Source organism: Canis lupus, chromosome 17 (assembly GCF_003254725.2).
Source record: "Canis lupus dingo isolate Sandy chromosome 17, ASM325472v2, whole genome shotgun sequence".
NCBI lineage: Eukaryota > Metazoa > Chordata > Mammalia > Carnivora > Canidae > Canis > Canis lupus.
This window is the reverse complement of record NC_064259.1, coordinates 39,269,590-39,285,135: the sequence shown is the minus strand read 5'-3', so window position 1 is coordinate 39,285,135 and position 15,546 is coordinate 39,269,590. Positions and strand designations below refer to the sequence as shown.

The window sequence follows — 15,546 nt, the reverse complement described above, 5'->3', positions numbered from 1 at the left end:
TTCTGGGGACTTGAGAGAGGGTTTCTGATTTTGCTTCAATGAAACATGACCAGCTATCAAATTTGGGATCTGTTCAGTGTGGCATTCAAGGCCTTTCCCTCTTTGGTTCTGGCTCATTTTCAGCCTTCTATCCTGCTATGCCTTACCCCAAATCCTCAGTGATAGCTAACTCTTGCTGTACGTCTAATTTGCAAAGCCCTCGGGGGCATATGCTTTTTGCATACACTGCTCCCTCTGCCTGGAATGCAGCAGGACAACCTGTCAGGACCACTGTGAAAAGTGGAGCATTCTGACAGCATCAACAATGTGAAAAAGCTATTAAAAAGTCTCAAGTAATAAAATAAATTAAAAACACCCCTAATTCCACAGTGGTTATAGCAAGCTTTCACTTTTCTATTTTATTAATTTCTGAACTGACGAATGCTTTCACAGACACATTTGACTATATAACTACCCCCTGATTCTTCCCTCTTTCTCCACAAACTATAGGGGACTTTCTACTTTATTCATTTTGGTATTATTTGAATTTCTGGTGTTATGTTTATAATTGGAAAAAATAATGATCTTTTAGACACCTTTTAAAACTGGGTGGATGTGGTGGTCACTGTGGGCTGCCTACTGGGTATCTATTTCCCATTCCTTCTTAGGGAACCTTAATTTTGTGCAGGATGCTAACACTCCTTCTCCAGGCAGTCAGTGGGGCTTGGGAGGCTGACCTTGCCCATCAAATACTCCCATCCCCCTTGCTAGGGATTGGTCAAGAATGCTTACTGGAGCCCAATCAGGGCAGGGCACTAGCAGCAGTAAACGTTAAGTTTTAAAACTGGAATCATCAGCCTAAATGGAGGACTCAGATTCCATGGTTTGGGGGAAGGGGATGGTGAGATTTTTTTTTTCCTGTCTACTATCCACTGGTGGATATGAGGAGTTGAACAGGAACTGTCTGACCTATTCCTTAAAGGGATATTAGACTTAATGTACATTACTGAAAATACTCAAAGAACTGCCTGTTATTTACCTGTGGATTTTCAATACAATCTGGAGTTCAGAGATAAGACACCACACCATAGTCTCAGTAATATCTCCCCTCCCTCTCTAGTTTAATATACCTATGTATATATTAATTAATACAAAATGTTAGCACACAATCCCCATCTTCCAAGGGCTTGCTTAAAGGACAAATGAGAAAGACATTAAAATAGTACAGTGTTAAGTGTTAGGATTAAGGTATCAAGGGGGTTTCTAGAAGACAGAGAAAGATAATCAGAGAAGGCTTCTTAGGAAAGGTAACTCCTGAGCTGAAACTTTATGTGAAAGATGATGAGCAAAGAGGCAAAGGGAAGGGCTCCAGACAGAGAAGTCAGAAAGAATGCAGCAAACATAGGGGAGAGTCTTTTCAACAAATGGTGCTGGGAAAACTGGATGTCCCCATGCAAAGGAAAAAAGGTTGGACCCCAACCTCACACCATTTACAGAAATTCACTCAAAATAAAATAAAGACCTACAATTAAGAGCTAAAAGTATAAAACTCTCAGAAGAAAACATAAGCTTAGGCAATTATTTCTTAGATATGAAATCAAAAGCATAAGGAACAAAAGGAAAAATAGATAAACTGGACTTCATCAAAATTAGAAACTTTTATGCTGAAAATGACACTATCAAGAAAGTGAAAAGATAATTTGCAAAATGGGAGAAAATACATGTAAGTCATATATCTGATTAAGGGACTGGTAGCCAGAATATACACAGAATTCTTACAACTCAATAATATAAAGACGAATAACCCAATGAAAAATTGGGACAAAGAACTTGAATGGACATTTCTCCTTAGAAGACATGCAGATGGACAATGAGCACACAAGAAAGATGCTCATCATTAGTTCACAGGGAAATGCAAATCAAAATCATAGTGGGGCATACCTGGATACAGAAAGGCGGGTAAGGAGACATGGAACTGGGGCAAAGGGTGAGAGCAGAGGATGCTAAAAGGCAACTGGAGCATTATTCCTGTCCCTGTAATCCCAGAAATGGTGTATTTTTAGAAACACCATCCTTGTTCTCAGGTAACTTATATTTTAGATGAGACAACAAAATGCTTAAGTAAATGACTGTATCAGATGGAGTCTGGTAAGTTTCAGAGGCGTTTCCAAGTACCCCTCAGGTTCAGTTGAAAGTCACTGAGTTGGGTACTGCTGGTGCTCAGTATTCAGATCAGGGAATAAACCAGCCTATACTTTCCAGCCAGGGTACTGATACAACTACAGAAAACCACGGAGTCATAGGGCTGGAAGGGATCAGAAAAGTCCTTGATCAACTGTCTGATGCCTAAAGTCTACCCACAGGACCAAACAGTTACCCTGGCTTTGCTTTAAACAGCTCCAGAGATTCGCCACGAAGGTGGTCCATTAATCCCATCTTCAGATGCCTCAGACCATCAAATCCTTCTCCTTTCAGCTTGACTACCATCCCGATTTGTCCGTCTGCCGTTAAGGCTACCTGGGCACAGCTGACCCTCCCAGAGGCCAGGCCTCTGGCTTGTTGACAGTAGCTGCCACATGACCTGTACCAGGTCTTCTCTCCTTCAGGTTATGTTAAGGTTCCCATCCCTTCAAAGGTTCCTCAGGGACATGGTCTTGAGTCTCATCTCTGGTCATCATCAGAAGTCACTAGGACTCCTTGGGGAACCTTACAGAGTAATAGCCATAATGATCAGAGTACTTGTCTGAGCTCTGCAGGGACAAGCAGACCATCCCTGGTCTATGAATGTAGTTTAAGGGAAACAGCTGTAGGCAGCCACAGTACAGGCCTATGCAGATGGTGCAGGCCAGGCACTAAAATGCAAAGTGGATATTACCCCAGGTGTTACTAAAACACATCCTCCCCATCTTGTACTTATGAAATGGTATGTGGGACCCCTGCACGCAAGAGCTCCCATCTCTCTTCAATTAACACAGACTCGAGAGTGATTATCTTTGCAGGTGGTCAGATGGCCAATAGCGTGATTAATTAAATGGACAGGAGAAAGAGGCCACAAAGAGAATGTGGACAAGCATAGCATAGAAGCAAAGAGAAGAGTTCACAGCTATCAGGACGTGTGCAAGGCCAGCTGGAGAGGGAAGCAGAAGGCCCAAGCAGAGACATCAGATGCATCCTGCTCCACCAAAACAGATGTACTGATGCTGGTGAAATGAACAGTCAGCAAACCTCTGGGGATGGAGCCAGCACAGAAGGAAGGCTCTGGGAGACACGACGGTTCTGCAGAGGCCATGCTGCACATTTATTAATTGTACTCTTTTCATTTCCTTGTTTACATCTGCCTGTCTCACAGAGCATGTGAGACACTTCCAAGAACATACAGATGGAAGTAAAAACAGGTTAGAACCCAGACTAGATAGGATCCCTGGGTGGCGCAGCGGTTTGGTGCCTGCCTTTGGCCCAGGGCGCGATCCTGGAGACCCGGGATCGAATCCCACGTCGGGCTCCGGTGCATGGAGCCTGCTTCTCCCTCTGCCTATGTCTCTGCCTCTCTCTCTCTCTCTCTCTCGCTCTCTCTCTGTGACTATCATAAATAAATAAAAAATAAATAAAAAATAAAGTTCTAAAAAAAAAAAGAACCCAGACTAGAAAAGGAGCTCCATGTACATTATCTTATTCAACTTTAAGGGCTGCCCTGTCGCACAGTTGCTGTTGTCTACATTTCAGCGCTGAGAAAAGTGAACTCAAAACAGTTAAGTCACTTGCCTGAGGTCTCATCTTTGACTCAGTGGCATTTAGACTTGAACCTAGGTCAGAAATTTAAACTTCCTCCTCTCTGCATTACCCTGCCTAGAACTTCTGGCTCCTTCTGTGGGTACCCCCTAACCAGGCAGACAGCAGGCAGCAGGAGCTCGGACTCTGCAACCAGGCTGCTGAGTCCAAGTCCCAACCCCACCACTGATGAGTGAAGGTCATCTGAAACAGGCTACTTATTCTCCTGCCTGCCATCGCCTCAGCTGTGAGGTAAGGACAGCTCCCATCATGAGGGTTAAATGAGTTGATATTGCTAACGTACTTTTAGAACAGCTACACAGTATACAGAAAACTAGATTAACCGAACTGGTTAACTTAACCAGATGTGAACTTGGGCAAGCGGCTTAACCTCCCAGCCATCATCTGTCAGAGGTACAAATACTAAAATATCTCCCCATTGAGACAATTATAAAGCGTCCACACATGTTGGTCACTGTTGCTATGCTACTGGACTTCAAATCATCTCTTCCTTCACCCAGGACTGAACATTATTGGATTGTTTAACCACTCAAATAATCCGTGAAATTAGCATTTAATAGGTCAATTGATTCAGATAAATATAAATTGAAGGAAAAAAGCTTGAAATACAGTTTAAAATCATTAAAATGAAAAATAACCCCCAGAAATGATGTGATGCTAAAAGAACTTGATCCTGTTCTAAGTACGTGTACGCTGCCAATATCACAGCATGGTGCCCCCATGCCAGGTGCCCTAGAATGGGTCACATGCAACTCACCTCCCTCAAAGACTTCAGTAAATGAAGAATACTGTGGGGTGGGTGGGTGGGTGAGTTGGTTATTTGGTTTTTTGCAGGGCAGTGGGGAAAGGCTGTCTCTGATTTTGGAGTACTAAGATAGTGTTTTCCCTGTTTAAAACTTTCACGAGTACTTATTTAGAACCCTTTAGAAATGACATTTCTGTTTAAGTATAAGCTTGGAAATGTTTTAATTTAAACCACACCAATGGCATATCTAACCTTTACACGGTCTGGGTCCACATAATGCATTTTTTTCATGTCACATTCTTCAGTAGTATAATTTAACTTGAGAATATAAAGGATCCACACTCCAAACACAAGCAATGTACACCTGGAAAAAAAATCAATTAGGTATAATGAGGCAGTTATGGGATAATCAAGAGAAATCATATGAAGTAAGTGAAAACCTACCCCCAGACTGAGTTTGCCTGCCATGTAACATCAAAGGACAATCTTTAAGGCATAATAAGCATAAGACATGAATCACAATGCAGACCACTGGACTTTATAAAACCAAGTAATAGCTTCTGAGTAACAGAATCTCAGCCTCCATTTTTTGCCACTCTAAAATACTGCCGGTCTATCAAATACTGTATGATTCCACTTATATGAAGCACATCGTCAAAAGTTGCAGAGACAAAAAGTAGAACAGTGGCTGCTAGGGGCCAAGGGGAGGGGAGGGATTTAGTGTTTAATGGGTAGAGAGTGTCGGTTTTATAAGATGCAAAGAGTTCTGGAGGTGGATAGTGTGATGGCTGCATAACAATGTGAATGCATTTACTATCACTGAACTGTATACTTAGAAATGGTTAAGATGGTAAATATTATGTTCTGGGTATTTTACCACAATAAAAAAAAAAAACAGGGGAAAATACTGGGAGCCCTTAGAAAAATAAGAAGACAAACATTCTACTCATTATTTTTCTAAAGATTCTACCCAGAAATGAGGCTTAACTGACGTGAGAGAGAACCACCAGTCACCCTTAAGACCATCTACAAAAACTGCTTTTAGAGATCTGACAAATTCCTATCATTATATAGCTTAAAATAAACACACACACACACACACACACACACACACACACACACACAGGATTAGGAGAAAAGAAATGAGCCTAGTCCTGGTTCTTGAAACCTCATTTTATTTTGTTTTGTTTAAAATTATTTATTATTTAGAGAGAACAAGCACAAGGGGGGGGCGGGGCATGCAGGGGCAGAGAGAGAATCTCAAGCAGACTCTTCGCTGAGCACGAAGCCTGACTGGGGGCTTGACCCCACAACCCATCAGATTATGACCTGAGTTGTACCCAAGAACCTCTAAAAACCTCATTAAAAAAAAAATTTAATTAATTCATTTGAGAAAGAGAGGGAGAGAGAAAGAGAGTAAACACGGGCCAAGGGAGAGGGGCAGAGGTAGAGGGAGAAGTAGGCTTCCCAATGAGCAGGGAGCCCAGTGGGACTCAATCCTAGGACCCTGGGATCATGACCTGAGCTAAAGGCAGACACTTAACTGACTAGGCCACCCAAGCACCCCTAGAAACCTCATTTTTTAAATAAGCTTCCCAAGTGATACTGACAAACTAAAAGTAAAAATAAATAAATGGAAGTTTAAGAACCATTTCTTTAAATAATGTCACAAAATAAAGTAAAGGAATAACCTGAATAAGAAAATGATCTCTTTTCTCTCTTTTTTATAAAGATTTTATTTATTTATTCATGAGAGATATATAGAGAGAGGCAGGGACATGGGCAGAGGGAGAAGCAGACTCCTCACTGAGCAGGGAGCCCTATGCGGGACTCGATCCCAGGACTCCGGGATCATGGCCTGAGCTGGAAGGAGATGCTCAACCACAGCTACCCACAGCCACGGGTGTCCAATGATCTCTTTTCTAAAGAAAGGGGTAGTTTTATTTTATTTTTTATTGGTGTTCAATTTACTAACATACAGAATAACCCCCAGTGCCTGTCACCCATTCACTCCCACCCCCCGCCCTCCTCCCCTTCTACCACCCCTAGTTCGTTTCCCAGAGTTAGCAGTCTTTACGTTCTGTCTCCTTTTCTGATATTTCCCACACATTTCTTCTCCCTTCTCTTATATTCAAGAAAGGGGTAGTTTTAAAAATACAGCATCTAGCACAATATACTATATACAATAGATGCTAAATATTTCTTACTATTTGAGGAGGATGATGTAGGAAAGTATTGCTAGGAAGTGTTTTCCAGACTTCTTGATTCTTCTTTCAACAGGCTCTCCCATGAAAACCTGGACAAGCATCCTAATTTTTCCCTGGGATTGAGTACACCGCTAAATGAATAGGATGCTACCAGCTGTGTAAAAGTCAGGGGTGGGTAACATATACATGCACACGCGCACACACACACACACACACACACAATTTCTTATGTACACAAGATTGGTAACATTGGTTATCTTTAAGTGGGAGGCAAGAATGAGGGTGTATTTTACTGAGTACTTTGAATACCTTTGAATTTTAAATCTTGTGAATGTAGTATCACTTGCTCCTCTCCCTAGCCCCCCAAAAAGGTATCACATTTGGTGCATATAATAATTCCCTTATCTTGATTACAAATGAACAAACAAACAAGGCAGGAAAGAAGGACAGCACTGAGGACACTGTACTAGAATGCCTGGTTGTGAGTCTTTCAACCCCACACTGTAGCTAACATGAACCCAGGTCGACCTCATTTGCTGCCATGGGCCAGCACCTAACACAGCGCCAAGCATGTCAGGCCTCATTAAATACTGAGTGATGATAAAAGGAGATGGAAAATATTAATGCACACTTCTTTTTCCTATCTTCCTTCTCCTACACCTACTACATAAGGGGTATTTTCAAAAGGGTGATTTTTTTTAAGATTTTATTTATTTGAAAAAGAGAGTGTGTGCACAAGTGAGGGGTAGGTACAGAGGGAGAGGGAGAGAGAGAAGTAGACTGCCTACTGAGTAGGGAGCTCGAGGTGGGGCTCAATCCCAGGACTCTGGGATCATGACCTGAGCTGAAAGCTTAACCAACTGAGCCACCCAGGTGCCCTAAAGGGGTGATTTTCAACCTGATTTGGCTGCTAATCAGCCAAATGTAACCGCCAAGTCCCTCCCTTAACAATTATAACACTCATTAGGATATAAGGGTGACCTGGTTGAAACACCTGTCATCTTTCTGGGTTTAATATTTAAGGCTCTTCAAAAGCCTGTAAGGGGACTTTAATTAACCATATTTTTAGATTAACTTAAAATAGCTAAGGGGAGGGATCCCTGGGTGGCGCAGCGGTTTGGCGCCTGCCTTTGGCCCAGGGCGCGATCCTGGAGATTCAGGATCAAGTCCCACATCGGGCTCCCGGTGCATGGAGCCTGCTTCTCCCTCTGCCTCTCTCTCTCTCTCTCTCTCTGTGACTATCATAAATAAATAAAAAAAATTAAAAAAAATAGCTAAGGGGAAAAGCCCTCATTTGTTATGTAAGGGCAGGAAGGGTACACATAAGAGCCACTCTCTCTAAGGCAGTGAGGCCTGGGGACAGGGCCTGGGAGCTTCCTGGCTGGCGCTGCCCTCTCACAAAGTATAAACCCAGACATCTGTGTACCAAACCTTCACTTGAATGTCCCTTTATATGACGTTCTGACCAAGTATGAGAGCTATCCCCTTTGGGTCCCACTACAATCTTCTCCCAGTTTCCCACAGCTGACCCAGCCAGGGGGATCGGAAGACCCGAGGGCTCATACTTACTTAAGGATGTCTTTTAACAACAAGTTGGGTCTTCTCATCTTGTTTTGAGCTCGGGTGTACCATTGCAGAGAGGGTCTTGAGCGATCGCTTCTCAGTTTTACATAGTTATACTCACTGGGCATTGCTGTGAAGAGAAGGAAAGCCAAAGGGAAGGAAAGGAGGGAGGTGATGTTTATAAAAAGACTTTAGGGGGGCATATCCATGGCATAGAATACTACTCAGCAATAAAAAAGAATAAACTAGTGATATACCCAACAACCTGAATGAATGAATGAATGAATGAATCTAAGGTAACTATGCTGAGCCATGTAAACTAACAGTTTACATACTGTATGATTCTATGTATATAACATTCTTGAAATGTCAAAATTACAGAAATGGAGAACAGATTAGTAGTTGTCAGGAGTTATAGAAGGGTAAGCTGAGGGTGGCAGGATCCTTGTGATGATGGAAATACTGTGTTTTGACTGTATCATCAATATTCTAGCTGTGATATTATACTATGGCTTTGCAAGATGCTGCCAGTGGGGGAAACTGAGCAAGGGGTACAAGGGATCTCTCTGTATTATTTTTTATAACTGCACATGAACCTAGTTATCACCAAATAAAAAGTCTAATGTTTTTCAAGAGCCTTTAGCTTTTAGAGGTGCATACAGAACTATTTACAGATAAACAGGAGAAATGAGGTCTGCTTCCAAAAAGTCAGGGAGGGAATAAGAGTGGACATGGGGGAACAGATAAGACAACAATAGCTTTACACTGCTTAAGTGTAAAAGCTGGGCATGGGGTACATGGGGCTCATTATACAATATTCTCATGCTTTTGTACATTTGAAGTTCTCTATAATAAAAAAAAGTTTAAAGAGGAAGTGTTATATTAAAAACAGAAGTATTACACTAAGAAAAAAAATGGCAATTTTCAAAGACATTTTTCTCTTAAAAATTATATGTTGAGTATACCTGTCTACTTATTCTTTTGAATTAACTGTGTTTTCAAATTTTCAATTTCTAAATAATATTCGAACGGGTACTGTAATAGAAATCAGTATGTCTACCCCTGTATAAGTTTCCCCCTTCCTGACACCTGGGTGGCTCAGTGGTTGAGCGCCTGCCTTCAGCCCAGGGCATGATCCTGGAGTCCCAGAATCGAGTCCCACATGGGGCTCCAGGCATGGAGCCTGCTTCTCCCTCTGCCCATGTCTCTGCCTCTCTATCTCTCTATGTCTCTCATGAATAGATGAATAAAATCTTTAAAAGAAAAAAAAAGTTTTTTTCCCTTTCCCCTCAACTGGGTTAAACGCTGGATTTTTTAGCTGGGTGCGTGGCCTCCTAGCATAAAGACTACATTTCCTAGCCTCCCTTGGAAATAGGTGTGGCCTCACGACTAAGTTCTAGCCAATGGGATACGAGCAAAAGTGACTTGTACAACTTCCAAGGTGTCTTCCCTGGCATACACCTTTCCCCTTTTTCCTGCTGGCTGAAATACTGACCCAGGATGAGCCACTGTGGACCCTACCTAGAGCTCACCAGCAAGGGCTAGTGGGGTAGTGACAGAGAAGGGGCCTGGGTCCCTGTACAACCCTAAGGACAGAGATGCTATTCCACCTTGGATTGCCTGCCTCTGGGCTGTTGTAAGATGGAGAAATAAACTTCTGTCTTGCTTCAGCAATTGTTAATTAAAAGTGAAACCATAGCTTACTAATATAGGCGTTTATCATATTATGCTATTATGATAAACTTACATGTTAAGCAATAATATCTTTACTATAGATTTCCAGTCAAGAGGCAGTAATATGTTAGTAGACACTTTATTTCCATTAAAGTTGTGTCATTTCCTTTGAAAAAAATCTTTTATCAAATCAACCTTCAAGTATTGTTTTTGCTACTGGAAACAATCTCTCCCTCAACTCCAACTCTCACTGTTACCGCTACTCCAGATTAAGAATTTTTGTAGATATGTATCCTCCTGAATAGTTTCAAAAAACAGTGCCAAGGACCTCACTAGTAAACCCCTGCTGAAGAACAAGTGAGACCCGGAAGGTTTTTTCAGACACAACATCACGGTTACTTAAATGCATGGCCAGTCAAGTGATGGGAACCTGCAGGCTATCTGTAACCAGTACATACAGAAAACAGACATTTCTAAGCTGTCCGGGTTTTTACAACCAGAATGACCCACAATTCACAGTGAGGTGGACCTCCAGCCAACACAGTGACTGCAGTGTCAGAGAGAAATGGTTTCCACCTCTCCCTATTGCTGGTGCCCTGGACAGCGCTGTCCTGCAGGCCACACGCCCATGAACTTCCCTTCCCACACTGGCCAGCTGGCTTCCCGCTGAGTTGTGATTGTGGGACATGCAGGTAGAAAACTGGAAGACAGCACGAAGAGGCAACCTTCCCGGTCCCCTTATTCAGCACGGCCTCTGGCAGGGGCAGTGACAGTCACAGGCAAGAGAGGGTGACTCCACATGACTCTAGCAGCACTGGTGGCATCCAGTATCCTCAATTTCTCCTGGAGAAAAGCGATGGCACTTCCAGCAGCTTTATTATGAGTACAAGCCTCAGCCCAGAGTGACAGAAGACTCCTGACCTAACACTTCTACATCTCTCTCTCTCTCTCGATGTTATTTATTTATTTGAGAGAGGGAGAGCACGAGTAGGGTGAGGTGGAAAGGGAGAGAGAATCTCAAGCAGACTCCAAGCCAAGTGCAGAGCCCGAAACAGGGCTCAATCTTACAGTGCTGAGATCATGACATGTACCTGCTGGTTGTTGCTACTATTATCACACAGAAAGGGAACCTATAGACACCCAGTCTCATTTGACAGGATTTATCTGTTGGGGCTTTAAGGCTCTTGTGTCTTTTGATCACCCTTACTTCTAGCTGTAAGTTTGGCCCTAGCTCTATTATGGAGTTCTCTCTTCCATCCATTCCCTTTCCCTTTCTGGTGTTTCTGGAGAAGCAACACCCTCCTGGAGCTCCTCACACACTCCCCCAGGGTCAGGTCCTACCCAGCATCCTCTCTCCCCTCTCACCCCTTTCTCACCCTGCAGAACCTCTAAATGCTCAGTGTTCACTGGCCCCTGTCACTGTTCCCATCCTATCTATCTTCCTTCACTCCATCTGCACACGTCTGGGATATCTTGCAACCATACTTCCTCTAAAACCTCTTGAACCTTCCCTTAAACCCCCCTATGCACATCTTCTAACTCCAAGGTCCCGGTCTCCACCCCCAGCACAGCCTTTTCCTTGTCCCACAAATACTTACTGCAAGGCTTCACCACCTGCCTTTCACTCACCTCCTCAAGAGAGAGATTCCCAGACCCTTGTCTCTGTGCAGACCTCTCACCTAAGCTCAGACTATACGTCCAATAACCTGCCTGCTATCTTCACCTCAGACAACATTACAGAGGAGAACCTGGTATTTTCCCCTATTCCTTATATCATTTGGAAGCTGTGCTATCCAAGCTAAAAATCTCCATGACAGACATTTTCAACTCAGGCTTCTAACTTTCATTCCCAGCCTCAACCAATCTCCAGGGCCTCTCGATCATACCTTCCTGAACTTCTCATGCCCATTGACATTCCCCAGCGTTCAAGTCCCTGGACTCTCTCTGTCTTGATTCTGTCCCCTCAAAGCCATCTCTCTAAAATATATATCTGTTTAATGGTTTCTAGCTCATCTCAGGTTTTATGACTCCAGGGACAAACCTGTCACAGTCTGGCCCCTGTTAGAAGCCCGGATGTGCCAGATTGCTACCGCAGTGCCTTTGTACATGATGTTACCTTCAGTCTGGAATTCCAGTGGGAACCCCCAACAATCTGCTTGGTGAATCACTTTTCATCCTTAAAACCTTCTCCTCTGTGAAGATCATTTTTCAACATCATGGCTGTCCCTGGACACTTCCCCATCTTTGCTTACTGCAATGAGCTGACACTGTCTGTGTATATTTAAGGTCTCCTCTACCACTTTGCAAGCACTTGGAGAATGAGCTGCAGGGCCAGAACTTTGTTCATCTTTGTATCCCCAACACTTAGGATAGAACTTGGCACACAGCAGATCCTTAGGGAACATTTCGCATTGAATGGAATGTGTGTTGCATGCCTGTGACCTGTCATCAAACAACATAAGCATCCCCCTAAAAACGTATTTTCCCCAAATGCCTACAATAAAAACTGAAACTGAACGCTAACAAATTATAATAGCAAAGAATGAAGCATAAGCTCTACTGAAACATCTAAAATGTTCAAAACCAGGAAATCTGTTGGTAAATTATCACTGCAAGTCATCACTGCAGAATCTGTGGAATCTATGACCACAGCCTCAGCATCACCTGGGGGCAAGTGTGAAATGCAGAGTCTCAGGCCCCCCAGATCTGCTAAATCAGGGAATTCATATGAATATTAAAGTTTGAGAAGCACTAGCTTGTAGTATCTGATATGTACACTTATTGACACAGATACTGTAAGAAAAAAAGGAATTTTATAAAAATGTATAGAAATATACATAGAAATCATGTTCCATTCATGGATGTTTCCATTCAAGGTAAGAGAATCTGACTGCCCACTGAGTTTCATCAAGTCATCCTACTTGATCTTGGAAGGTATTCTTCAGATTTACAAGAGACTATGCAGATTCCATGCTCTTCAACATCACAAAAGGTTGGGTCATCTTCACAAATATACAACTGTCATACAGCTAGCTAGGTGGCCTTGAGATGCTCCCTCAGAGAACCTGGGATTTACCAGTTTATAGTCTTTTTTAGTTCTGCAACATCCACAGTTCATTTATTTCTTTCAAATGTAATGTTCTATTTGGTGGAGGAGGGGTTGCTTAATGTTATACAAACATTAAGCCATGGGCATGTTTTGTTAATTATTGCATAACTGTACCATTAATCCCAAAAGTAATTATACTTTAAGCTAACAAAACGATCCAAATGCAGGAGAAGACTGTTTACATATTCCATAGGTGTATATAGGCATAAAGGTATTTAGAAGGAGACATACTTACAGGTTATCGACAATTATGGGTTAGTTCATTTTTAATTTTGCATTCTTTTTATATTACCTGAATTCTGTGCATTACTACTTTTATTTTTGAAAGCTTATAAAGATATTTTCATGGGAGGAGGCTCCTTACCCTATGATGAAAAGAAATTTGAAAACCACTCCAACAAAAAAATATTCCTAGGAACCCTAAAAGCATCTCTTTAGTGTGTTAGTGACAGTATCTCATAAAGTATTTAAAGGCAAAAAGTAGAAACTAAGTTACTATTTTGGGGGGAAGTCTGCTGAGCTAGAAAAAACATATATTTGAGAGAAGCAAAATGAAGAACATTGACACTCAGCAAGTCCAGTCTGTCTGAGGAGCAGAGACTGAGCTCCCCCTGCCATTCTATGGAAGTCTCATGCCCAACTCTATTTGAGCACCAGGGGGTTTCAAAACACTGGTGAGTGAAATTAGTGGATAAACGAAGGATGAGAGAGGCCCTCCTAGAGCTTCAGCGGGCTCCGGCTCACCTGCTCTAGCCCGGCACTGTGGCATCTGCTGGAGAAGCAGGGTGTGATAAACATTTCTGCACACTAAAGCCACCCCTGCCCAACTTGTGCATGCACACACACACACACACACACACACACATAGACTGTATTTGCTTTGGAGATCTGGACCCTCTCTGCTCCATTCATTTATCTAATGTGAAGAATGCTTAGTTTAGAATAATAAAACCACTACAGATACACCCTACTTACCCAAACTGCCTCTATGGAGATTCCTACATGCATGCTTCATTTTGTTTTTATAATACTATCAGCAGACATGTTATTTATAATTTTTTTCTTTTTAATACACATTTGTCCCTGTCTCCCCAGCAAGAATATAGATTGCATAGCAGCAGGGGTCTTCACCTCACTCACCACTGAATTCACAGTGCCTAGGATGTTAAGCGGCACATAATGGGCATCTAGTACATATTTATTGAATAAATATTCAGTTTCTTATGAGAGCTTCAGAGGTGATGGTGGTTTCAGGCATTCCTCCAAGGACTTTTGTTGGCAGGCCATCACCAACAGCTTGCCTATCTTCTTCTGTCCCATGGCACCCTCTTGTCCTTCTTCCCCATCTCCTTCATGGGTAGCTCTTCTCCTACCATCGAGAAGGGTCCCAGGGCTCATAAGTCCTAGGGTCCCAGGGCTCATAAGTTTAATCCTCTTCTCACTCAGGCTCCAGGGATGAGCCTTCACATAACAGCTTTGCTAACCATCTTTATGCAGAAAAGCCTTGGCTTTCAAAATTACGTATTTCTATTCACACACAAAAACATAACATATCCTTCTTAAACGCTTATACGCCTGATGAAGAAATAATTCTTATTAATGCCCTGATGGACAAGAGCACGGCCTACACTTTCCATTTGAGGAAATCAAACTAACATTTTCAAAATTAAGAACCGTTCAAGACAAGAGTAGAATAGATACCACAAAGCAGGACATGATAAACTGCCAAATTACCTATACAGACAATTATTGGTACAAGAGTGGACAGGGCATTAATATTTATTGGGAGTAAAGCCTACTATGTACTTAACCTGCCGAAGGTCATGCATGGAGAAGTAAAGGGCTGAGAATTCTAACCCACATCTATTCACCTCCAAGTGCATTGCATGCCCTTCTACCTGGAAGAGCTTCGGAAGGCTAGATATGCATATATGTGAAGGGTCTTTTGTTTCTAATAATGAAGGCTTGACAAGGCACAGATCACTATAAACAAAAATCTGAACTTGAGAAAGCAGGGAGTAAGCCAACACGGCTGGAGTGGGCTGCCTAGGAAGGTGAATAGGTATAGCTCAGATGTGAATATGGCAGCTGAAAGAACATGCCTTTTAAGGTGGGAGGACTTCACGGCAGGAGAGAAGGAACACCAGTCTGCTGCTTGCTAGGCTGCCCGCCCAGGGACAGCAAGGGAGGGTCCTGGATGCTCGCTGCTGCCCAGATGAAAGGGGAGCCTGAGGCCCATCTGGTGAGGAGCAGGAAGAAGGGACAGGACAGGGACCGGACGGGGAGCTACTGAAAAATGATGAAAGGAAGAGTATTAGCGACAAGAAGTGTACAAACGGAAAGCTGCATCCCAGTTACAGAAAGACAGGGATGGAAGTCCGTTTTTGTAGTTTTGTGATGATGTGATTAATATGAGATGATAAATAACCAGATAGAGATGCCCAGGAGACAGTTGGAAATATAGCTTGATGCAAGAGAAC

At 42.6% G+C, this 15,546-nt stretch overlaps 1 protein-coding gene across 4 annotated transcripts in view; it reads right to left on the bottom strand.

Moving 5' to 3' along the window:
- ST3GAL5 (ST3 beta-galactoside alpha-2,3-sialyltransferase 5) overlaps nt 1–15,546 on the bottom strand; it is a 51,518-nt gene that overhangs the window by 17,883 nt on the left and 18,089 nt on the right. For 3 of the 4 annotated variants that reach the window (XM_049095561.1, XM_025453824.3, XM_025453825.3), the window contains exons 2-3: nt 8,290–8,413; nt 4,766–4,877 (exon numbers count right to left, since the gene is read on the bottom strand). The exons of the other annotated variant lie outside the window; for it this stretch is intronic. In XM_049095561.1, the coding sequence (XP_048951518.1) occupies nt 4,766–4,877; nt 8,290–8,413 (236 nt within the window). The remainder of the gene's footprint in view (nt 1–4,765; nt 4,878–8,289; nt 8,414–15,546) is intronic. 4 annotated transcript variants of the gene reach the window in all.